This window comes from Grammomys surdaster, unplaced genomic scaffold (assembly GCF_004785775.1).
Source record: "Grammomys surdaster isolate TR1022 unplaced genomic scaffold, NIH_TR_1.0 242, whole genome shotgun sequence".
Classification (NCBI taxonomy): Eukaryota; Metazoa; Chordata; class Mammalia; order Rodentia; family Muridae; genus Grammomys; species Grammomys surdaster.
The window spans coordinates 9,869,598-9,894,717 of NW_021604687.1; the positions used below are offsets into that span (position 1 = coordinate 9,869,598).

Genomic DNA, 25,120 nt, shown 5'->3' on the forward strand with positions numbered 1-25,120 from the left:
GGGGAATACAAATATCTTCAGAACCAGGTATTGGCTAGGTGAAGGTTCAGGGAACAATTCACTATGACTCTGCCTATGACTCGCTTGTCCTTATCTAAGTTGGTATTGTCTGCCAAGGCTACCTACTTACAAGGTCTATGACTACTCAGGCTTATAAATTTCCACAAAAGCTGCCTGTTGACATTAGCTTATGCCCATTTGTTTCAATGTTTTTCCACTGAGACCCAAGACTTGGTGTTAGTATACATGCATTACAGGCCTATTGCTGATTTTAGGCCTATGGCTGATTTTAGGCCTACAGTGTGTAAGCAGGGCTGCCCCAGACATCTCCTCCCTTCTCTAAATATAGAAGGGCTGTGGCAATTCTAAACTTGCAAAGGTGGGGATAGAGGCCTGACCTCCAGTATTTGAAGGGGACCTTGTAATGGCTCCAGTCCCCCTGTCGTTGTCCAGTGAGGCATGAGGGCCATACCCGTCCCGATGTCTTTTTCATGGAGAGGGGATACTTTTGACATCAACCCCTATGCAGTCAAGCTTGTCCCTCAGGGAACCCAGATAGATATTTTTATCTTTTATTTATATTCCCTTGCAGTGCTTAGCCTCGCAGCCTAAGCAAGAATTCAGATTGCCTGTCAGAGGGGGTTCTGGGTGGCCCCTCTCTGCATGGTCTAGGGGCAGAAGTCCCCCCTTTTGGGTTGGGTGGAGATGGGTTTTGGAAACACTCTGTATAAAGTAACAACCTCATCTTGAGTCTCGTGGTCCTCAGTAGCTAACTTATGATAATGTATCTGAGTAGGTTTTGCTACCAAGTTATTTATCTGTTGTATCACAGAGTTAGTCCACCTATTTGAGGGCCAGGGACCAGCAGAAAAAAGCAAAAAGAACCCAAATAATGGTCCCAAGATGGAAGGAAATAGGGTTGACAACCTTGGAGAGGCTGCAAACCACTTCTTGTACCAGCATTCATCTGTCTCTTTCCCTCTCTGATTTTTCTTAGGGCCTTCACTACCTATTTCATGCTCTCTTTAACCCTCCTTGTCTTGTCTATGTAAAGGCAACCTTCTTCTTTGAGGGCTGTATACAGTCAAGAGCTGTATGTAGCCTTTTCTATTGTATTAGAGTAAATCAAGTCCAATAAGGATCTTTGCGATTTTAGGAGGTCTCTTCAGACGGCGAAACTTGGGATTTCTTCAGATTAGTGATGTCAATCTCTAGCTGTTTGATATTCTTGTCGGTGGCCCTTCAAAGGTCTGAGTAGTATAAGTTTGGAGGCCAGCATCTGGATTAGAACTTCTAACAGCAGGCATCACGGGTGATTCATTTTTACCTGGGATGCTGCGTGAGTTCAAGCTCCTGGGAGTCCCTGTTTCTCTCGGTTTTCTGGGGTTGGGTACGGAGCTGCCGCCTGTGACCTGCTCTATGCTCGGGCCCAGACCGGAAGTCCGTCTATAAGCTGGTTTTTGACACAAGCTGGAGTTATCACAGAGAAAGAATCCTCCTTTGAGAAAATGCCTCTTTGAGATCCAGCTGTAAGGCATTTTATTTTCTCAATTAGTGATCAAGGGTGAGAGGGCCCATTGTGGGTGGTCCCATCCTTGGGCTGGTAGTCTTTGGTTCTATAAGAAAGCAAACTGAGCAAGCCAGAGGAGGTAAGACAGTAAGTAACATGCCTCCATGGCCTTTGGCATCCGCTCCTGCTTCCTGCCCTATGTGGGTTCCTGACTAAGACAATCCTAAATAAAATGTTTCCATTCTAAGGGAAGGTTCAGTAAGGCTAGGGAAATAAACAACTCACAACTCTGAGGAAGTTTCTGAAACCTGTAAGATTCACAAGGTTCCTGCCTTAGTTAGGGTTTTACTGCTGTGAACAGACACCATGACCAATACAAGTCTTATAAAGGACATTTAATTGGGGCTGGCTTATATGTTCAGAGGTTCAGTTTATTATCAAGGTGGGAACATGACAGCATGCAGGCAGGCATGGTACAGGTAGAGCTGAGAGTTCTAGATCTTCATCTGAAGGCTGCTAGCAGAATACTGACTTCCAGGCAGCTAGCATGAGGGTCTTAAAGCCTATACCCACAGTGACACATTCTAACAAGGCCACACCCACTAATAGTGGCACTCCCTGGGCTGAGCATCAAACCATCACAGTCCCTTGCTCATCAAGGTTATATAATTTATTTTTTATTTTTTTTTTTTTTTGGTTTTTCGAGACAGGGTTTCTCTGTGTAGTCCTGGCTGGCTGTCCTGGAACTCACTCTGTAGGCCATGCTAGCCTCGCACTCTCGAACTCAGAAATCCGCCTACCTCTGCCCCCCAAGTGCTGGGATTAAAGGCGTGCGCCACCACCGCCCGGCTAAGTTTATATAATATTAAGGAGACTTTCCAATTTGTTCAGTGGCCTACATGTCCTGCAGAGAGCCCCAGAAATGCCACTTTTGTGAAGATGCATGATGGGTGAGGTTTTTGGTGATGCAGCTGTCTTTGAGCTGTCCATATTTCTGTGAGCAATCTTGTAAACTAATTAGATTACTAAAATCGAGTTAGATTTTGGTAGAACTTGGGGACTTTTGTGGTTTTGGTGTCTTGTTGGTATCAATCTTCAGTGAGTAGACATTTGTTCAGCTTCTTTAGGAAAAGCCATTCAACAGTGTATGTGAGTGTGTGTGTGTGTGTGTGTGTGTGTGTGTGTGTGTGTGTTTAGGGGGTGGTGGTGGTTGTGTATACCACAGTGAATGTGTGGAAATCAGAAGATATCTACTTTAGTTTGAGGCAGGGTCTCTCTTTGTTTGTGTGTTTTCCTGCTTGTATGTATGTACTGCGTGTGTGTTTTGTACCTATAGAAGTTAGAAGAAGGCTTCAGATCCTATGGTGTTGGAATTATGGATGGCTGTGAAACATGAAGGTGCTTACTTGCTGAGTCATCTTTCCAGCCCTACTATCCTATCTTGTAAGGACTATTTTTGTATTTTTAATTTATTATATGTATGTGTTGCCTGCATGTATGTTTATGTATTACATGTATGCTTACAACCTGCAGAGCCAGAAGAGGGCATTGGATCTCCTAGCATTGGAGGGAGTCTCAGGATTTCCTTTGGAAGATGCTTGTTTCTGTTTCCTTGTATATTGCAGTAGACACCTGTTACATTCTGCAGTCGTCCATTCTGCAGGATGCTCTCTCTCTCTCACTGACTCTTCTATGAAGTAATGTTCTGTAGAGGAAACAATCAAGGATAATTGAACAGAATGCACTAAGCCATGTTGCTTGAGCTCTGATCTGTTCTCAGTCTAATGAGGGGCAGTGCTGTTCAGCCTGCTTCCTTCGAGTACTACTGTACCTGTAGTACAGTAGAGGAAGGAGGATTTGGCTCTAAGTTTGTCTGAATATGGTTTCCTTATGATGTAGCCTTAATCTTAATTATATTATTCTTTAAAAAACTTTTTAAAATTGTATGTGCATTGGTGTTTCATGTGTCTGTGAGGGTGTCAGATCCCCTGGAACTGGAGTTACAGACAGTTGTGAGCTGCCATGTAGGTGCTGTGGGTGGGAATTAAACCTGGGTCTACTAGAAGAGCAACTGGTGTTCTGAACTGCTGAGTCATCTTTCTAGCCCTAAATTAATTTGTTTAGTCATGCTAGTAAGCTCTAGTATTCCGGTAAATAGCTTGGTGCCTATGTTACCTGTGTGTTCTGGAAGTGTTTACTGTAAAGGATGAAACTATCAAAAAATAACCCTGAGAACTGTAGCTTAGTTGTGTACCTTTTTTTTTTTTTTTTTTTTTTTTTTGAGAAAAGTCTCACTGTGTATCCCTGACTGATCTGGAACTCCATACAACCAGACCCACCTCTGTCTTACAAGTGCTGGACCTAAAGACATGAATTGCCATGACATGAAGTTATAATATTTACATTTTGTTTTATGTGACTGAATGTTTTGTCTGTGTATGTCTGTTTACCATGTGTGTGTCTGGTGCTAAGAAGAGAATATCAGATCCCCTGAAACCGGAGTTATGGATTATTGTGAGATGCTGGGTGGGTGCTGAGAACTGAACCAGATTCCCCTGGAAGAGTAGCCAATGGTCTTAGCCTCTGAGCCTTTTCTCTAGTCCCTGAAACTATAATTGTTGACAATGAGGATTGTTGATACTATATTATGAACCTTCCTTGTTTTAACATATTTCCCGAGTTAAGGAGGTGACTCAGGTAGGGGTTGGTAAAGTGCCTGCTGCACAAGTGTGAAAACATGACTTCGGATCCTCAGACTATATGTAAGAATTGGGTATGGTGGTGGATGTGTGTACAAAGAACATGGGACTGTAAAGTGCTCAGCAGTTGGGGTGTCAACACAAGATTTGTCTTTTGAATATGCTCCGTTTTTTTTCACACAAACACTCCTTAATATCATGCTAATATAAAAGCTAAACAGGCAGAAATGCTGCTACAGGTCCCCCTGGAGAATCTTCTCTGGTAAAGGTGCTTCAGAAACTTGTAAGCTCAACCAACTTTCTCCATAAAATCCTTTAGTTGTAGAGAGCTGGGAAGGTGGCACTGGTGGAGGTCCAAGGAGATCCTTGCAAGTATAAATCAACAGTTAGCTCTGTGAGGCAGTCCTGTGTGGGCCCAGCCACAGAGCCAGTTCAGTGGTCACTGAGACACTGACTGTTCACAGAATATCAAGTCCTCTTTCTGGTGGGTATCAATATATATGCTAGCAAAGCTGTGTCTCAGCCATATGGCTAGAAACCATTACCAAGTAACACAAAAAGGTGTTTAAGTTATTATGTTCCTTATAACATACCTGTCTTAGTTAGGGTTTTACTACTGTGAACAGACACCATGACCAAGGCAATTCTTATAAGGACAACGTTTAATTGGGGCTGGCTTACAGGTTCAGAGCAATCCATTACCATCCAGGCAGGAACTTGGCAGCATCCAGGCTGGCATGGTGCAGGAGGAGCTGAGCATTCTACATCTTCATCTGAAGGTTTCTAGGAGAAAACTGGCTTCCAGTTGGTTAGGAGGAGGGTCTTAAAGCCCAGGCCCACAGTGACACACTTCTCTAACAAGGCCGTACCTCCAAATAGTGCTACTCTCTGGGCCAAGCATATTCAAACTACCACACTAACCCTCACTAGTTGTGCTAAGAGAAAGGACAGGTGAATCCACAGGACTAGCTGGCTAGCCCGACTATCAAAGCTGGGAGCTTTGTGTTCAGTGAGAGCCTGTCTCAGAAAAAAAAGTAGATACCCAAGTTGACCTCCCCCCATATGTGTATGCACAGGAGAGCATACTTGCATGCATGCTCACAAATTTACCCTATACATATTTCTAGTTTTTGTTAATGGTCTTCAAAGTGTGCGATTGTGCATGTTGTGGTATGCGTGTGGAATTAAAAGGACAGCTTGAAGTGGTTCTGTTGGAAATGAAGCTAATACATTCAAGAGAATAGTGAAGGTATGATGGTGCATGACAGTACTTGAGAAGTAGAGGAAAGAGTATCTCTGAATTATAAATAATAAATAATAATTACCAGATGGTGGTGGTGACACGCACTTTTAATAAAATCCCAGCCCTCAGGAGGCAGAAGCAGGTGGCTGAATTGAGGTCAGCCTGGTGTACAGGGTGACACAGAGAACCTTTGTCTCAAAACAAAAAAAAATTAAGTAAGTAAGTGCAATAAAAGATTAAAAAGCAAGAAAATAACTAGTTTACATGGGCAATAATTCAAATGATGGAAAAGAAAAGAAAAAAAAATAGTCTGTTTATCTTTTCACTCTGTCCTCTCCTTCCCTCCCAGCTTTTATTTCTCTTTTTCAGACTTGGCTTCTGGACTTTCCACAGCCTCCTACGGCTATCTGTGTGTGTAATCATTTAGGTGTCCACAGTCTGACGCTCCTTAAACCCCAGTGCCTGTCTTTTTCCCTTAATAATCTAGGTAAGAGAAGGGTAAGGCAGGCAGATCCACTGCATTGTTCTGAGTGGCTCTGGGACTAGCTTCAGTGCCGGTTCTCACTGCTGATGGTTAAAATGGCTGTTAAAGTTGCTTTCCAGATTGTTTGGTTTAGGTTCTTTTGTCTGTTTTTTAAGACAGGTCTCACTGAGAAGTCCTGGGTAGTCTGAAACTTGATGTCTCTATACCCAGATTTTCTGAAATTTGTAGCCGCTCTCCTGTCAACTGCTTTCCAAATGCTGACATTAGAGATGTGCACTACCATACCAGGCAGTATTTTCCCCCTCTCTAATTCAAATAACACTTAAAGGAATATTCTTGTGACTATCATTGCCGTCTGTAAATTAAATTCCTGGAAGTGAAACTTCTAAGTACAAGCTTTGGATTGAGTGTTTCTAAATTACCTCTGAGGAAGTTATGTCAGTGTATGAAAGAGCTTGTTTCTTCCTGTCTGCCCTGCACATTGCATTAGTTAACATTATATATCCCAAATACATGTTAGAAATAAATTCAGGATCACAAAGAAAGAGACCACCATTCTTACTGAAGTATCTGGATGAAGTAAACACAATACTCGGACCAAGAGGGTGTGCTCTGGAAGAGCAAATACACACCAAGACAGGAAGTGGATTTGGTTTTTGTACTAAGGAAAGTGGCAACTGTCTTTTGCCAGTAGGCTGGAATCTAGTTCACATTCTTATTCAGTTGTCTGAAAGAATTGGTGCAGTGGTGGCGCACGCCTTTAATCCCAGCACTTGGGAGGCAGAGGCAGGCGGATTTCTGAGTTCGAGGACAGCCTGGTCTACAGAGTGAGTTCCAGGACAGCCAGGGCTACACAGAGAAACCCTGTCTCGGAAAAAAAACAAAAAAAAGGAAGTGTGAATGGAGCACTGGGCCTTTGAGTAAACAGAGATTTTTTGGATGGGGAAGATTCAAATATTTCCAAGTCTTATAAAGTGGAGGAGACAAAAAGGTCTTAAATTCCTTGACCTACACACAATTTTTGTTTTGCTTTGTTTTTGTTTTTGTTTTTTGAGACAGGGTTTCTCTGTATAGCCCTGGCTGTCCTGGAACTCACTCTGTAGACCAGGCTGGCCTCAAACTCAGAATCCGCCTGCCTCTACCTCCCGAGCTCTGGGATTAAAGGCTTGTACCTACCACTACCCAGCTACACAAGTTTTATAGTATTAGAAAAGACTCACATTTGATATTTCTTCCACATATAGAAATAAGAAATCCTTATTTATTTTTCACTTTTTTTCTTAAAATAAGTTGAGTTGAAGTTCTTTTAAAAGATACATTTTCTGTGAGTTACATATACTTTTGATGATTTTTTCCCTTTTGTTGTTGCTTTTCATATTATTGCTGAATGCTATAAAAGGTCATTTTTGTGCTGTTTCAAATATTTGTTCCCAGTTTGTGATTTGTCTTGAATCTTGGCTATGATGGTTTGCTTTGTAAAAAAAAAAAAAAAAAATTGAATTCTGTGATCAAATTTGCACGTCTAAGCTAAACTGTAGCTGTTTTAGAGAATGTCATCCTCCGCATTGAGATTTAATTAAATTACATTTATTTATTTTCAGATTTTAACAAAAAATTCAATAGGTGTGGTTTAGTGATGCAGCTAAAGCATGGAGCTGCATGGCCCATGTGACTTTGTGGATTCTGGTCAGAATTCCTATCTGCCTTGTTGCAGGCTGGTTCATTCTCAGCCTCATGGTAAAACTGCACTTTTACTAGTATGAGTCACATCGGAAATTAAAGTCATGCCTGTTGACTGTTGAACCTGATACCAGTTAGATATTAAAGAAAAATAGTCCTTTTTAAAATCTAAAGGTGAAGATGGTTATATAAACAATCGTTTTGATGATGAGTAGGATAGTTGGTGTGTCTCCATCACATTTCTGACTCTTTGGCGATATCTTTTAGTCTTTCTTATATAAACTTGCTAGCTAAAAAGGAAAAACACAAGTTAACAAGTAGATTGAGCTTTTTGAAAAAAATTTTTTTTAATGCAATGGCTGAGAGAATGAACTTGTCTTATTATGTACCCCAATTCTGTGGAAAACCACCTTCACAAGTTTTGTTGTCATTTCAAGATCTCTTAGATCCTGTTAATCTGTAAAAGTGTGGCTGCAAAGTTACTAATTGCTCCCAAAGTTAGGTTTGGAAGTAATGACTTGTGACCAAGCAAATAAGATATCTGACAAGATTCTTTCTTCCTTGATGACACAGTTGCACTCTACGGATAGACAGAACCAGATTGTGGAGCCACTGTTCTCCAGGGCAGACAGTTGATCTGTTCTCTTGGAAGGAGCATCCTGTTATAGGCTGGACTGATGGTGCCTTTACTTAATAGACCAAGGCTGAGAAGCCATTTCTAAATCCCTAAACTAGAGGAAATCCTTTACTGTCTGTTGATGACTCATGACTAAAGCATGGTGTGACAGGAAAAGCAAAGGTAATGTGTTGGCTAAACAAGAGGGTATATGGTCTTTTGTCCTCCAGTACTGGAAACTATCCAAAACAAATGTGCTTCCTTCTGTAGGCAGCATTCCTGATCTCTGTGCAGGAACATTTAACAGTGCTAGTGCATGGAGTGTCCACTCTGGTTAAAAGCAGATGACAACTCCGGGCTTGTGAAGGCAGGCACCTGCTTCTCTTCACACTGGAAGCTGCCAGGGCCCTTTTTTGTTCAGGAGGATGCTAAATTTCAGGACTGTAGGCTTTTGTCTGGTTTTGTTTTAGTTTTATTTCTAATTTTTCTATCTCCCAAGTGGTAGTGTTACAGTTGGGGAGTTGGGGTGGCGGGTGGCAGCGCATTTGAAGAAGTGTTTTCCATATAAAAATGAGGGCCTGAGTTTGATCCTCAGTCATGGTGGCAATGAATGAGCTTGCAATCCCAATACTGGTGAGGTGGAGATTGAATGATCCCTGGGACTTTTAGTAGCTAGGCAGCCTAGCCAAATCAGGGCGCTCCAGGTCCTACTGGGAAACCTTTAATCTGCAGAGGCAGGTAGATTGCTGTGAATTCAATGTGATATTGGTCTACATAATGAGATCCTGTCTCAAAACAAAACCAAGACAAGCAACCAAACAGACAACAACAATAAAAACCCCAAGGTGGACAGCTCCTACAGAGTGACATCTCCTATAATCCTAATTGATATTTAATTTAATTAAAAATTGTTTTACCAGGTGTGGTAGTGTATATTTTTGATCCCAGCACTTAGGGGGAAGAAGAAGGTGGATCTCTGTGAGTTTGAAGCCAGCCAGGCCTACATAGAAGGAAACCCAGTCTCAAAATAAAAACAAAATTAATAATTATTTTGGTAGTACTGGAATTTGAACTGGGGGCTTAATACATGTTATAATGGCAGTAAGATATATTATATCTCTCCAGCTTGCCCCACCAATTTTTTTTTAAATGAAGTCTCACTAAGTTACCCAGGCTTGCCTTGAATTTAACCTCTTTAGTAGCTCAGATTATGAGCCTTTGTCTGGTTTAAAATGTAATTTTAAAGGTAATATATTTTGTTCAATGTGTTTATTACAAATGTACATATTCCACCATAGAGATATAAGGTCTTTCCTTCAAATAAATGCATGTATTTTATTTTTGGTAAGACTACCAGAATAGTTATATTGTGTCTTCTGGGTTGTTCCAAGCTGGAGTTGATGGCCTGCTGTGTCTATTCACTAGTTGTAGTGAAGACTAGATCCTGCCCCCCCCACCCCCAATTAGTTATTTGTGTAAGTATGGAGTCACGGAGATAAACCTTGTCCTATAAAATATAATGACTACCATTATTGCATGATATCAGTTAAATCATGATAGGATGTTGAAAACTAAAGCTGGTAGACAACAGGATCAAGGCATAAATTCAAACCAGGAACTGTTATGGATGAGTGTTTGTAGGGGGCAACAAAGTGCTTTGACGGATGTTGGGTATGATTTGAGAGCAGATTAAGTCCACTAGTCGAAAGTTTGTGGATTTAATGCTGAACTTGTGTTTCCTGTTGAGGGTCTGGTTGTATAGAAAAGTGGAAAAGGCATATTCAGATTAGGAAGCTCAATTTGAAAAAGAACAGTTTTTGATTGATAGAGACACTGTTTTTCAAGCTTTTCTTTGTCTAAATATTTTAAAAGGACAATTTCAAAAACAACTTTTAGTGAAAATGGGAAATCTTTGAGTAAGTTTAAAGCAAATTATATGGCCTTTGGACATATGGTATATAAAGGCTTCTATTTGAAGTTTTCTGTGATGAAACTATAGTTTCTTTTAGCTTTACATATCGATAGAGAAGCTTAGTTCTATGTAATGTGTTTGTATGTCAACATATATACTGATTTTACAGTACTCATTTGCATATGTGACTCTCCATGTGCTAGCAAAAACAAGGAGTGTTAACTTTAAGTAGATTTTTGGGAATCCTTTTTGGGCCAAAACATTCTGTAATCATTGTATGATGATGTTTTCAAGGCTTAAAATTATTCTAATCTTGTCTCTCTTTGGATTTAGGAAGAAAAGGCTTCTCTTTTACATCGCACTCAGGAAGAAAGACGCAAGAGAGAGGTAATGGTTTTGATTATATTACTCTTTATAGACACATTTTCTGTAGTTTTTTTTTAAGCTTTGTTTTACATGTCCATATGTTATATATGTTTATCTTTTGCAACAGTTTTAGATGTGTTCAATTTTTCCAGTAAGTTTTTCATTCTTGAACCACTGTAGGAAAAGGTAGAGTTGAGGCTGAGTTCTGGGTAGAGAAGTGTAGGGTTTTGGTTATCTTTTTTGCTTATAAGATTTCAGAAGGTCTAGAAAAGCTTAATATACATTGCTTCATATAAGGAGAAAACTCAACTTTAAGATATTTGTCTTAGCTATTTATGAAAAAGATTAAAAGAAAAGCTAATGACATTTTTTTCTTGTTGTTTTTATTTTGTTTGTTTGTTTTTTTAAATGCCTGTTTCCTGTCCTTCCTGCCAGCCTAACCATGTAGCCTAGGCTGGTTTCAAACTTCATTTTCCTGCCTCCTGGATTGCTGGAATTGAACTTATACATCATGGTGTCTGACTTTTATGTTACATCTTTTGGGAATAGTTACTTCAAATAACTCTGGTGGTTAATCACAACTTACATTGTAAGGCTTGCTTTTCTAGATAAGAGCTTTGGGTCTTGTTATTTTACTTGGTATGTATGTATGTATGTATGTATGTATGTATTTATTTTTGAGACAGGGTCTCTCTAAGTAGTCCTGGCATGGGTCTTTGTAGCCCTGGCTATCCTAGAACTGTATCTGCCTGCTTCCACTACTGCCCTGGGTCTTGTTATTTCAACAACTTACTCTTGCATTTAATAGATGTCTGAGAACTTATGGTTTGTTAGGTACTGTTGTGTTTGCTGGAGATACTTGCTGATGGTAAACAAGACAGATAAGGACTCCACTCTGTGGTTGTCAAGTAACACGCAGGACTAAGATGGTATTGAGGGCTGTTAAGACCACAGAGTTATGGCTACTCACCAAGGAGGCTGAGATAGATGGGCACTTAAGGTAGGGTCCTGAGAGAAGGGCAGTGTGGGTATGAGTGATACTGAAGGCATAGAGGTTGTTGCTGTGTAAGCTGAAGGAAGACCATTCCTAGTAACAGAAACAAATTTCCAGCCTCATCACTGTTGACATTTTTGTCTAGGACATTTATCTGTGAGGTCTGTCCTCACAGCAGCATTTCTTACTACCAGTTAGGACAGATCACCAACCAGTTGCACAGGTAAAGTCGCCCTCAGTTGATACTCAAGTGCTGTATCAGGAAAGGTATTTACTTATTGGTGTTTCCTACTGTTTGAGGAAGTTATGTAGTGTGTCTGATAATCTGCTTTTATGTTCCTTCTTTCATATATCTGTGATGGGAGTGTTAAATGGTGTATCTGTCTTAGAAAACATTGTCAAAGAAATGTTAATTTCACTCCTAGGTTTGTACTCAAGATATGCAAGCCTGTTATCTTTCTAGAAAGGTGGACATAGTGTTTATAGCAGGACTGTTCATAATAACCCACTGTGGAAACAGAGCAATTGCCTACCAGCTGATGAGCAGATAAGCAGAATATGAGAAATGTATTTGATGAAATGTTATTTGGCCAAAGAAAGGAATGATGTGCTGACACATGCTACAGAGTTTATGAGTATTGAAAACACCATGCCAAGTGAAAAAGATCAGAAAGAAGACTATAGATTGAGTAATTACATTGTATGAGATGCACAGGCTAGGAAAATCTACTGAGAAACGTATGAATAATGGCATGGAGGTCTGGGCAAGGAATGAGGGGTAACCGCTAAAATAGGTAAGGGGTTTTTTTTGGGGGGGATGGGAATAATGAAATGCCCTGAAATAAAGTACAAGGCCAGACGGTGGTGGCACACGCCTTTAATCCCAGCACTCAGGAGGCAGAGGCAGGGAGATCTCTAAGTTTAAGGCCAAACTGGTCTACAAGGTTTTAGAATAGCCAGGTCTACACAGAGAAACCCTGTCTCAAGAAGCAAAGCAAAACAAACAAAAAAAATGGTTGGTATTAGCTACATAATATTCAGTGCATTAGAGATATATTCAATGATGAATGGGAATGGAGAAATGTCTCAGTGTTCAAGAATTCCCAATACCCATATTGGACAGCTCACAACCACTTGTAACTACAACTCCAGGGAAACCAGTGCTTCTGGCGTCCCAGGGCACCTGTACTGACTAAAATGCACCTACTCACAAATAGTCACAGATGTATAATATTAAAAATATACAAATGCACCTTTTGGCTGGGGCAGACTCCTAGCTGGTCTGCTCCCGTGAAGACACCATATCCTGACCCATCCTAGAGGAACCACTGCACTCAGAGTAGCAGGATTTCAAGTTCCCAGAAGCAGCCTGATTCCTAGGAGCTCTTCCAGGAAGGAGTTCAGGATCACAGAGGCAGCTGGACTCTGAGGAGTTCTGACACAAGCAAGGTAACTGGAAAGACAGGCTCCAGTCACAGACAGTGACTGCAGGTAGCACTAGAGATAACCACGTGGCAAAAGGCAAGCTCAAGAACATAAGCAACAGAAACTAAGGTTATTTGGCATCATCAGAATCCAGTTCTCCCACCATAGCAAGTCCTGGACACCCCATCACACCAGAAAAGCAGGATTCAGGTTTAAAATCACTTTTCCTGATGATGATAGAGGACTTTACGAAAGACATAAACAACTCCCTTAAAGAAATACAGGAGAACAAAGGTAAACGGGTAGAAGCCCTTAAAGAGGAAATACAAAAATCCGTTAAAGAATTGCAAGAAAACACAACCAAACAGGTGAAGGAATTAAAACTATCCAGGATCTAAAAATGGAAGTAGAAACAATAAAGAAATCTCAAAGGGAGACTACCCTGGAGATAGAAAACCTAGGAAAGAGATCAGGAGTCATAGACGCAAACATCACCAACAGAATACAGGAGATAGAAGAGATAATCTCAGGTGCAGAAGATACCATGACACAACAATACATTGACACAACTGTCAGAGAAAATGCAAAAAGCTCCTAACTCAAAACATCCAGGAAACCCATGATACAATGAGAAGACCAAACCTAAGGAAAATAGGTATAGATGAGAGTGAAGTTTCCCAATTTGAAGAGCCAGTAAATATCTTCAACAAAATTGTAGAGGAAAACTTTCCTAACCTAAAGAAAGAGATGCCCATGAACATACAAGAAGCATACAGAACTCCAAATAGACTAGACCAGAAAAGAAATTCCTCCCATCACATAATAAAACAACAAATGCACAAAACAAAGAAAAAATATTAAAAGCAGTAAGGGAAAAAGGTCAAGTAATATATAAAGGCAGACCTATAAGAATTATACCAGACTTCTGACCAGAGAATATAAAAGCCAGAAAATCCTGGACTGATATCATACAGACCCTAAAAGAACACAAATTCCAGCCCAGACTACTACACCCAGCAAAACTCTCAATCATTATAGATGGAGAAACCAAGATACTCAATGACAAATCCAAATTTATACAATAGCTTTACACAAATCGAGCACTACAAAGGATAATAGATAGAAAACTCCAACACAAGGAGGGAAACTACAACCTAGAAAAAGCAAGGAAGTAATCTTGCAACAAACCCAAAGAAGATAGCTACACAAACATAATTGCACCTCTAATAACAAAAATAACAGAAAACAACAATAATTTTTCCTTAATATCTCTTAACATCAGTGGACTCAATTCCCAAATAAAAAGAGGTGGATTAACAAACTGGATACGTAAACAGGACCCAGAATTTTGCTGCATACAGGAAAGGCACTTCAGTGACAAAAACAGACACTACCCCAGAGTTAAAGGCTGGAAAACAATTTTCCAAGCAAACGGTTCCAGGAAACAAGCTGGAGTAGCCTTTGTAATATTGAATAAAATCGACTTTCAACCAAAAGTTATCAAAAAAGATAAGGAAAGACACTTCATACTCAAAGTATTTTTCAAAGGAAAAATCTACCAAGATGAGCTCTCAATTCTGAACATCTATGGTCCAAATGCAAGGGCACCCACATTCATAAAAGAAACTTTACTAAAGCCCAAAGAACACATTGCACCTCACACAATAATAGTGGGGCATTTCAACACCCCACTCTCAGGAGTGAACATATCATGGAAACAGAAACTAAACAGACACAAAGTGAAATTAACAGAAGTTATAAACCAAATGAATTTAATAGATATCTATAGAACATTTCATCCAAAAAAAAAAAAAAAGAATATACCTTTTTCTCAGCACCTTATGGTACCTTCTCCAAATTGGTCACAAAACAGGCCTCAACAGAAACAAAAAGATTGAAATAATCCCTTGCATCCTCCAGACCACCACAGACTAAGGCTAGTCTTCAATAATAACAAAAGGAATGGAAAGCCCACATACATGTGGAAATTGAACAACGCTCTACTCAGTGATAACTTGCTCAAGGATGAAATAAAGAAAGAAATTGAAAACTTTTTAGAATTTAATGAGAATAAAGGCTTGTCATGCAAAAGTTTATGAGACACAATGAAAGCAGTGCTAAGAGGAAAACTCATAGCTCTAAGTGTCTACAAAAAGAAACTGGAGAGAGCATACACTAGCAACTTGACAGCACACCTGAAAGCTCTAGATCAAAAGGAAGCAAATACACTCAAGAGGAGTAGATGGCAGGAAATAATCAAACTCAGGGCTGAAATCAACCAAGTAGAAACAAAAAAGAACTATACAAAGTATCAACAAAACCAGGAGCTGGTTCTTTGAGAAAATTAATAAGATAGATAAACCCTTAGCCAGACTAACCAGAGGGCACAGAGACAGTATCCAAATTAATAAAATCAGAACTGAAAAGGGAGACATAACAAACAGAAACTGAGGAAATTCAAAGAATCATCAGATCCTACTACAAAGGGCTAGACTCAACAAAACTGGAAAACTTGGATGAAATGGACAACTTCCTAGACAGATACCAGGTACCAAAGTTAAATCAGGAGCAGATAAACCATCTAAACAGTCCCATAGCATAGAAATAGAAGTAGTTATTAAAAGTCTCCCCCACCAAAAAAAGCCCAGGACCAGATGGATTTAGTGCAGAATTCTATCAGATCTTCAAGGAAGACCTAATACCAATTCTCTTTAAACTGCTCCACAAAATAGAAACAGAAGGAACACTACCCAGTTCGTTCTATGAAGACACAATTACACTCATACCTAAACCAAACAAAGACCTAACAAAACTTCAGACCAGTCTCCCTTATGAAAATCGATGCAAAAATACTCGATAAAATTCTTGCAAACCGAATCCAAGAACACATCAAAACAATCATCCATCATGATCAAGTAGACTTTATCCTAGGAATGCAGGGATGGTTCAATATACAGAAATCCATCAACGTAATCCATTATATAAGCAAACTCAAAGGAAAAAAACCACATAATCATCTCACTAGATGTTGAGAAAGCATTTGACAAAATCCAACATCCCTTCATGGTAAAAGTCCTGGAATGATCAGGAATTCAAGGCCCATAGCTAAACATAGTAAAAGCAATATACAGCAAGCCAGTTACCAACATCAAACTAAATGGAGAGAAACTTGAAGAAATTCCACCGAAATCAGGGACTAGACAAGGCTGCCCACTCTCTCCCTACCTATTCAGTATAGTACTGGTAGCTGTAGCCAGAGCAATTAGACAACAAAAGGAAGTCAAAAGGATACAAATAGGAAAGGAAGAAGTCAAAATATCACTATTTGCAGATGATATGATAGTATACTTAAGTGACCCCAAAATCTCCACCAGAGAACAATTAAACCTGATATACAACTTCAGCAAAATGGCTGGTTATAAAATCAGCTTAAATAAATCAGTAGCCTTCCTCTACTCAAAGGATAAACAGGCTGAGAAAGAAATTAGGGAAATGACACCCTTCACAGTAGTCACAAACAATATAAAATACCTCGGTGTGAATCTAACCAAGCAAGTGAAAGATCTCTATGACAAGAACTTCAAGTCTCTGAAGAAAGAAATTGAAGAAGATCTCAGAAGATGGAAAGATCTCCCATGCTCATGGATTGACAGGATTAATATAGTAAAAATGGCCATCTTGTCAAAAACAATCTACAGATTCAATGCAATCCCCATCAAAATCCCAACTCAATTCTTCATAGAGATAGAAAGAGCAATTTGCAAATTCATTTGGAATAACAACAACAAAAAACCCAGGACAGCAAAAATTATTCTCAACAAAAAAAGAATTTCTGGGGGAATCACTATCCCTGACCTCAAGCTGTACTACAGAGCAATAGTGATAAAAACTGCATGGTATTGGTATAGAGACAGGCAAGAAGCTCAATGGAATAGAATTGAAGACCCAGAAATGAACCCACATACCTATGGTCACTTAATCTTTGACAAAGGAGCTAAAACTGTCCAGTGAAAAAGGACAGTATTTTCAACAAATGGTGCTGGTTCAACTGGAGGTCAGCATGTAAAAGAATGCAGATCCGTCCATTCTTGTCTCCTTGTATAAGGCTCAAATCCAAGTGGATAAAGGACCTTCACATAAAACCAGGTACACTGAAACCAATGGCAGAGAAGGTAGGGAAGAACCTCGAATACTTGGGCACAGGAGAAAAGTTCCTGAACAGAACATCAATTGTTTATGCTCTAAGATCAAGAATTGACAAATGGGACCTCATAATTGTAAAGTCTCCGTAAGGCAAAGGACACTGTCAATAGGAGAAAATGGCAACCAACAGATTGGGAAACGATCTTTACCAATCCTACATCCAACAGAGGGCTAATATCCAATATATACAAAGAACTCAAGAAATTAGACTAAGACAACCAAATAACCCTATTAAAAAATGGTGTAAAGAGTTAAACAAAGAGTTCTCCACTGAAGAAACTCGAATGGCCAAGAGAAGCACCTAAGGAAATGTTCAGCATCCTTAGTCATCAGAGAAATGCAAATCAAAACAACCCTGAGATTCTACCTCACACCAGTCAGAATGGTTAAGATCAAAATCTCAGGTGATAGCAGATACTGGCAAGGATGTGGAGAAAGAGGAACACTCCTCCATTGTTGGTGGGATTGCAAGCTGATACAACCACTCTGGAAATCAGTCTAGTGGTTCCTCAGAAAATTGGACATAGCATTACCTGAGGACCCAGCTATATCACTCCTGGGCATATACCCAGAAGACACTCCAACATGTAACAAGGACATATTCTCCACTGTGTTCATAGCAGCCTTATTTATAATAGCCAGAAGCTGTAAAGAACCCAGATGTCCTTCAACAGAGGAATGGATACAGAAAATGTGGTACATTTACACAATGGAGTACTGCTCAGCTATTAAAAACAATGACTTCATGAAATTCTTAGGTAAGTGGATGGAACTAGAAAATATCATCCTGAATGAGGTAACCCAATCACAAAAGAGCATACATGGTGTTCACTCACTGATAATTGGATATTATCTCAGAAGCTCACAATACCTAAGATACAATTCACAGACCACATGAAGCTCATGAAGGAAGACCAAAGTGTGGGTGCTTCAGTCCTTCTTAGAAGGAGTAACAAAATACTCATGGGAGCAAATATGGAGACAAAGTGTGGGACAGAAACTAAAGGAGGGTCTATCCAGAGACTGCTCCACCTGGGTATCCATTCCATGTGTAGTGACCAAAGGCAGAGGCTGATATGGATGCCAGGAAGTACATGCTGACAGGAGCCTGATACAGCTGTCTCCTTGGAGGTCTGTCAGAGCCTGACATATACAGAGGTGGATGCACACAGCTAACCATTGAACTGATCAAGGGGTTCCCAGTGGAGGAGAAGAGAGAAGACTGACGGAGCTAAAGGGGTTTTTGGCCTCATTGGGGAGAGCAACAATACCAACCAACCAGAGCTCCCAGGGTCTAAACCACCAGTCTGGGAGCACATAGGGAGGTACTCATGGCTCTAGCTGTGTATGTAGTGGAGGATTGCATTGTAGGGCATAGGTGGTAGAGGAAGTCCTTGGTCCTGTGAAAGCTGGATGCCCCCATGTGGGGGAATTTGAGAGTGGGGAGGTGGGAGCAGTTGGGTGGGTGGGGGCACATCCTCATAGAAGCAGGAGGAGGTGGGGATGGGATAGGGGATTTCTGGGTGGGGAGGAGATGGGGAAAGGGGATGACATCTGAAATGTCAATAAAATATTCAATAAAAAAATAAATAAAAATAAAAATGCTGGGTATGGTTGCTCATGCCTTAAATCCCAACACTTGGGAGGTGAGGCCTTGAGGATCATTGTTCAAGGGCAGCCAGGACTATAAATAGAGGCCCTGTGTACAAACAAAAATAATATTAAAAATAAATAATTAAAATATATGTTCAGAGAGTGGTACACTTAAAAATGAATGAATTTTATAGTTTATGGATCATATAGCTAATTACAAAAAAAAAATACCTTAAATGTCATATTTTACTGATTCTAACCAATTGCTCCTTCTTTCCTTCCTCCATTATTCAGGAAGAAAGGCGAAGATTGAAAAATGCAGTAATAATCCAGTCATTTATTCGAGGCTATAGAGACAGGAAACAACAGGTAAATTTGTTCTTAAAACTGAGGAGTGGACAGGAGAGATGGCTCATCAGGTAACACTAGTGGCTAACATTGGCAACCTCAGTTCAATCTCCATGACTCACATGGTAGATAGAAGGAGACAACCAACTCCTCCAGCCTTCACATTAGCATGCCATAATACAAGAATATATATAGAAAGTAAAGAAAATTATGAAAAATTAGTTCGATGTGGTGGTACACTCCTCTAGTCCTAGTATTGGGGAGGCAGACACAGAGAAATGGGCAGGAAACAAATAAAGTAGAGGAGGAAGAGGAAAGAAAAGTAAAGCAAGATTCATTTCAAGGAAAAAAAAACTGAGGGAGTTAGAAGGCTGTCTAAGTACTTATTTTAGATACAGTATTATTTTGTATAAATGGTATTTGTCTTGTATGAATTTTTGCAAACAGTTTTTTATATAAAATTTTAAGATTTAGTGTTAATAATAGTATTTTCCTAATAAATAATTATATTTGTTTTTTTAAAGATTTATGAGTAGGTGAGTTTTTAGGAAAATTTAAGAAGACAGATGGTAAACAAAGAAGAAAGGAGGAATGGCTTTGTTGGTAGACATTTTGGATCTTCGAAGCATCCCAAGTTAGGAGCTTTTGTTACCAGCTTGTTTTGAATCCTTAACTAATAGTCCAGGAACCACTTGTTAGTTATTGGTCATCATACCTATAAAACACTCTGCATATCTCTATCATGAGAACTATAGAGAATTACGTTGACACATGACTTCTTGTACTTTCAGTATTTTATCCAAAGAAGTGCATTTGACCAATGCGCAGACTCGGCTCAACCTGGTGGCACCTTCTGCCTTGCTGATGGTCCCAGCCTTACCCTCTTGGTAAGGCAGCTTCTGTTCTTTTACAAACAGAGTGAAGACTCCAAACGTTTGGTGAGTATAGATAATTTTTTACTTAGCCTTGTTTACCTATTTTCTATCTCTTTTTTGGGGTGTAGAAATGGTGAGCATCTGATCAGGAAGCCAGATAACCTATCCCTGAGTCTAAGCATTTGTGAGTTTTTCCTTTTCTTTCCATCTGTAACAGATGACCTCTGTGTTGATATATTTTGCTTTTTAAAGTCCATATATATTTTTAATTGCTTTCTTTATTATGGAGCTTTTAAATGCTAATAAGGGTATGCCAACATTTTGTTATGCCTGCTTTCTTCTGTATGTCAACCTGTTTCTCCAGCTGCTATGAGGTGTACCCTCAAGATTGATTGTGTGCATATATAGTAATAGTTAACTATCTGTTTTTAAATATAGTATCTTTTTAAAAACATTGTAACCCATTTTTCTGGGTTATAATATCTTAGGCTTTTGTTACTGCTAATAAGGGATAGGGAGCGTTGTATCAGTGAACTGTGTTTTTAAAAAGTGGAACTTAACAGTTAGGTGTGATGGTTCATATCTGTAATCCCAGCACTTGAGCCATAGAAACAAAAGGATCAGGAGTTTGAGGCTAGCCTGGACCACATTAGACATTGTCTCAAAAAACAAAAAACAATAACAACAACAAAAAAGAAAACCCAAAGCAACAGTAAAACAAAACAAAAACCTTATGTTCCATTTGCCCCAGGAAGTACTATGGTATTTGCATATAATTGTTAAGTTAGACATTTTTATTTATCTGTAATTGAATTTTCCAGATTGCATTAAGAGGGGATACACAATGAAAACTGCTAGGCAGAGCCCCCATGTGGAACAAGTCCAAGGCAAAGGGCTGCTTTATAGCATATGTAGAATTTGGCTGTAGACCTAGCTCTGCAGCCCGAACTTGAGCTAGGCTGGGGCTTGAAAAAACTTTGTATAACTGAAGCTGATCAAGAAGAGTACAACGGGGGCTGGAGAGATGGCTCAGTAGTTGAAAGTATTGAATGTTCTTTCAGAGAAGCATAATTCAATTCCCAGCACCCATGTTGTCTCAAAAATGTCTGTAACTCTGACCCAGGGATCCAAGGGCTTCAGGCACAGAGGCACATAGAGAAGAACCATAAACATGAAATAATTAAATATTTTCTAAAAAGAAAAGGGAAAGGTAAATGTCAATTAATATACCCACTATTCTAGACTTTCCTTCTTGGCAGTTATCTGGACTCCTGTCTGAAGTCCAGGAAAAGAATAATAAAAGGCATAGTAGCAGGCCATAGAAACCATGTAGGTGTTGGGAGTTTCTCCAGAGTACCTTGGTGTATGAGGGCTATTCTGTGATCTGGTTCTAAAGAGGTATGTACAGATCTGCTTTAGAAGCTGGCAGTCAAACCTTGGAGTGAAATGGGGACTTTAACCTCAGCCCCAGGTACATCGAAAGCAAGTCCTGAGTAGAAATGTTGTCAAACACAGTTCATAAAAGAGAAGTGAGTTTTGACCAGATGTGATCATGAATGCCAATGATCCCAGCAGTGTGTGTGTGTAAATAATAATAAATACAATATGTAATATATAGTTTTATTATATATGTTAATTTATTATATATAAATATATTTAACCTACAATAATATATAGTTTGGTGTTTTTTGTTTTTTTTTTGTTTGTTTGTTTGTTTTTTTTTTGTTTTTGTTTTTTTTTTTTTTTGGTTTTTCGAGACAGGGTTTTTCTGTGTAGCCCTGGCTGTCCTGGAACTCACTCTGTAGACCAGGTTGGCCTCGAACTCAGAAATCCGCCTGTCTCTGCCTCCCAAGTCCTGGGATTAAAGGTGCGCGCCACCACTGCCCGGCAGTAATAGTTATTAAATATATATTTTTCCCCTCTATATATATGTATACATGCGTGTGTGTGTGTGTGTGTGTGTGTGTGTGTGCATGTGTGTGCGCGCGCGCACACACACATGCACTTATTTGTTTTTTGAGACAGTGTTTCAGCCCTGGCTGTCCTGAAATTTGCTCTGTAGACTAGGCTGTCCTCAAACTCACAGAAATCCATCACCTGCCTCTTACTCCAGAATGCTGGGATTAAAGATGTGTTGTACCACCACTGCCCAACAACTGTATTTCTCATTGTGATTTTAATATGGTCCTCTGCCAAGAGTAAGTAATGTGCTATGACTGCATTTTTCTTTTTCGTGTATAGTTTACTTTTAACTTTAGTTAAGTTAGTTCTTGCCTCAATTTTTAATTGATTAGTTTTCTTTGAATCTCCTGATCTCTTCCCCCTGGCAGCAGCAGTTCTATGCTTCATTCTCACATCACTTCCCATAAGACTTGGGTTGTCCCTATCTTCATGCTATTCCTCCTAGCAGTCTTTGGCCTGTTGTTATCCTGGGAAAGCCTTTGATTTGCTTTTCCTGATTCCTCTGTCTTTCTTGTTTCTTGGCTTATTGTTTTGTGTTACTGATATTCATTCTTTCTTGGTTGACATGTAAGATACATAAGGACAGTTTGGGGCTCTGAAGATAGAGCTTAGGATAGAGTACTTACCTCAAATGTGTGAGACCATCCTGTCTTAGTTACAGTTTCTGTACTAATAAAACATGAGGGACAACTTGGGAGGAAAGAGTTTATTTCCGTGACACTATCATATCATAGTTCATCATTAAAGACAGTTAGGTCAAGCACTCAAACAAGGCAGGAACCTGGAGGCAGGAGCTGATGCAGAGTCCATGAAGAGGTGCTGCTAACTGGCTTGCTCCTCATGACTTGCTTAGGTTGCTTTTTTGTTATATAGAACCCAGGACTGCCTGCCCAGGGTTGACCCCACCAACAATGGTCTAAGCCCTCAATTGAGTTTCCTCTCAGATGACTAGCTGTGTCAAGTTACATTAAAAACTAGCCAGTGTACATTGCCAACATTACAGAAACAAACACAAATAAAAAAGTAAAATAGTTTTTTTTTATTCATTTGCCTTTAGTAAATAACAAAAATTAAGCAAAACAGATAGTAAACGAGTACAGTGTTTTGGAAAATCGTGCATGTCGCTAGTTAAATCTAGAGATGACAAGATAACATAACAGGTTACAGGTACTTGTGCCCAAGCCTTATTATGACTTGAGTTGGATTCCTAAGACCAACATGGTAAAAGGAGAGAACTGACTCCTGCAGTTACTCCAAACTGTATACACACACCATGTACCCATACAACACATAAATAAATTTTTTTAGAAAAGATTATCAAATGTAGAACAGAAACAAATTCAGATAGTGTTGGAAATAGCATAGTTAGTGCTTTGAAGATTTAAAATTCACTTCACATACCTAGTTAATAAAATAAAACTTTATTACTTGGAGTTTCTACAACTACCTTCTACCTTCTTATCCTGTATAGCTTTTGTATGTCTTATTTTTATTTGTTACTAGGAGCAACAGAATTTTAGATACCCATGTGTCAGGTAATGTGGAAGGCTTGTGTCATGTTGGTTCCCATGAAGACGGACAGGGTGGCCCCAGATGCCTTAAGAAGCTCTGTGTACTGACATATAGAAGCTGACATAGTGTGTTACAGAATTACTTCTCCCAGCTTAGGATGGACTGTCGTTTGCTGTATAAGATACTTTCCTATTATTTTCAGTGTTTTAAAAACATATTAAAGTAGCCGGGTGGTGGTGGTGGCGCACGCCTTTAATCCCAGCACTTGGGAGGCAGAGGCAGGTGGATTTCTGAGTTCGAGGCCAGCCTGGTCTACAGAGTGAGTTCCAGGACAGCCAGGGCTACACAGAGAAACCCTGTCTCGAAAAACAAGAACAAAACAACAACAACAACAAATTAAAGCAATGTTTATATCAAAAAGAAACTACTTAAAGATAATAGTCCAAGAAAAGCTCATTTGACACTTTCATAACCCCCTACAATTCAGAGTGATACTTTAAAACAGTATAAATAATAGCTCTCATGAAAACATAATACAAGTGGAGAAAACAGAAGAGAGTCCTTGTTAGGTATTGAGTTTTCAGAATCACTTGTGGTAGCCACATGGGCACTGTTTACAGGCAAGCCTTGTAAACACATGAACAAAATCTAATATTCCACTTTACTGAACTCACAGACTAGTAATTGTCTCTAAAAGAGTAAACACCTCTGACCAGCCCAGTTATGTGATTGTCCTTGGACTGAAGCCATGTGATTGGCTGCCTTCTTATGAGCAATGTGTAGGACAAATTTCCCTTTAGTAAATCTGTGTGTATAATATAAAAACAACAAACGGCAAAAAAAAGTAGCACGTGGAGTTAGAGAAAGAAAACCAAAAGAAAGGATGCTGAAAGAAACTGTGCAGGCCTGCACACAGGAAGGTACAGGTTAGTGTCATATTTTCCAAGTGTTCTTTTGGTCGATTGCTTCCTTTTGTCTGTGAATTATTGTTCCAAGTAGAATGAACTTTATGTATTCTTTGTTTAGAGACTAAAGTAAATTAATATCGATGTCATGCTAAGAATATTTTGAATTAGAGAACTTGTTCCTTATCAAGTTTCGATTAGATTTAAGTGTGGAAACTATGTAAATATATTTTTAGTATTATCTGAATAAGCAAGCAAATGTTTATGGATTAAATGTTGTATTTTTATGTTTTACTCTTATAGATATGGCTTTATCAGAACTTAATTAAACACAGCTCTCTGTTTGTCAAGCAGTTGGATGGGTCAGAGAGACTGACATGCTTATTTCAGATAAAGAGGTTGATGAGCCTCTGTTGCAGGTAAGTTTTGTCATAGTTGGAAACTTAGAGAATGTGTGAGATAGCTTTAGGGTTTAAGTGCTTTGGGAAGCAGGTTTGTTTTGTTGGTTTCCTGATTTTTTTTTAATATGTCTGGGTGTTTTGCTGTGTATATATGTGTGTACCACACATTCATCTCTGGTATACACAGAGACCAGAAAAGGGTGTAAGATCCCCTGTAACTGGGCTTACTTATGGAGGTGAGCCATCATGTGTGTACTTGGAATTGAACCCCAGTCGTCTGGAAGAGCATCCAGTTCTCCTAACCACTGAGCCATCTCTCCAACCCCTAATCAGTGCTCCTAAGAGCTATCCTCTAGCCTATGGTTTTCTGTTTGTTTGTTTCAGCCCAGACT

The 25,120-nt window shown here is 39.4% G+C and overlaps 1 protein-coding gene across 1 annotated transcript in view; it reads left to right on the forward strand.

Annotated features, from left to right (window-relative positions):
• Window positions 1–25,120, forward strand: part of Ube3c (ubiquitin protein ligase E3C) — a 101,862-nt gene that overhangs the window by 6,814 nt on the left and 69,928 nt on the right. Inside the window, exons 2-5 of the mRNA XM_028774739.1 lie at window positions 10,478–10,531; window positions 19,020–19,094; window positions 19,865–20,011; window positions 24,631–24,746. Coding sequence (XP_028630572.1) covers window positions 10,478–10,531; window positions 19,020–19,094; window positions 19,865–20,011; window positions 24,631–24,746 — 392 coding nt within the window. The remainder of the gene's footprint in view (window positions 1–10,477; window positions 10,532–19,019; window positions 19,095–19,864; window positions 20,012–24,630; window positions 24,747–25,120) is intronic.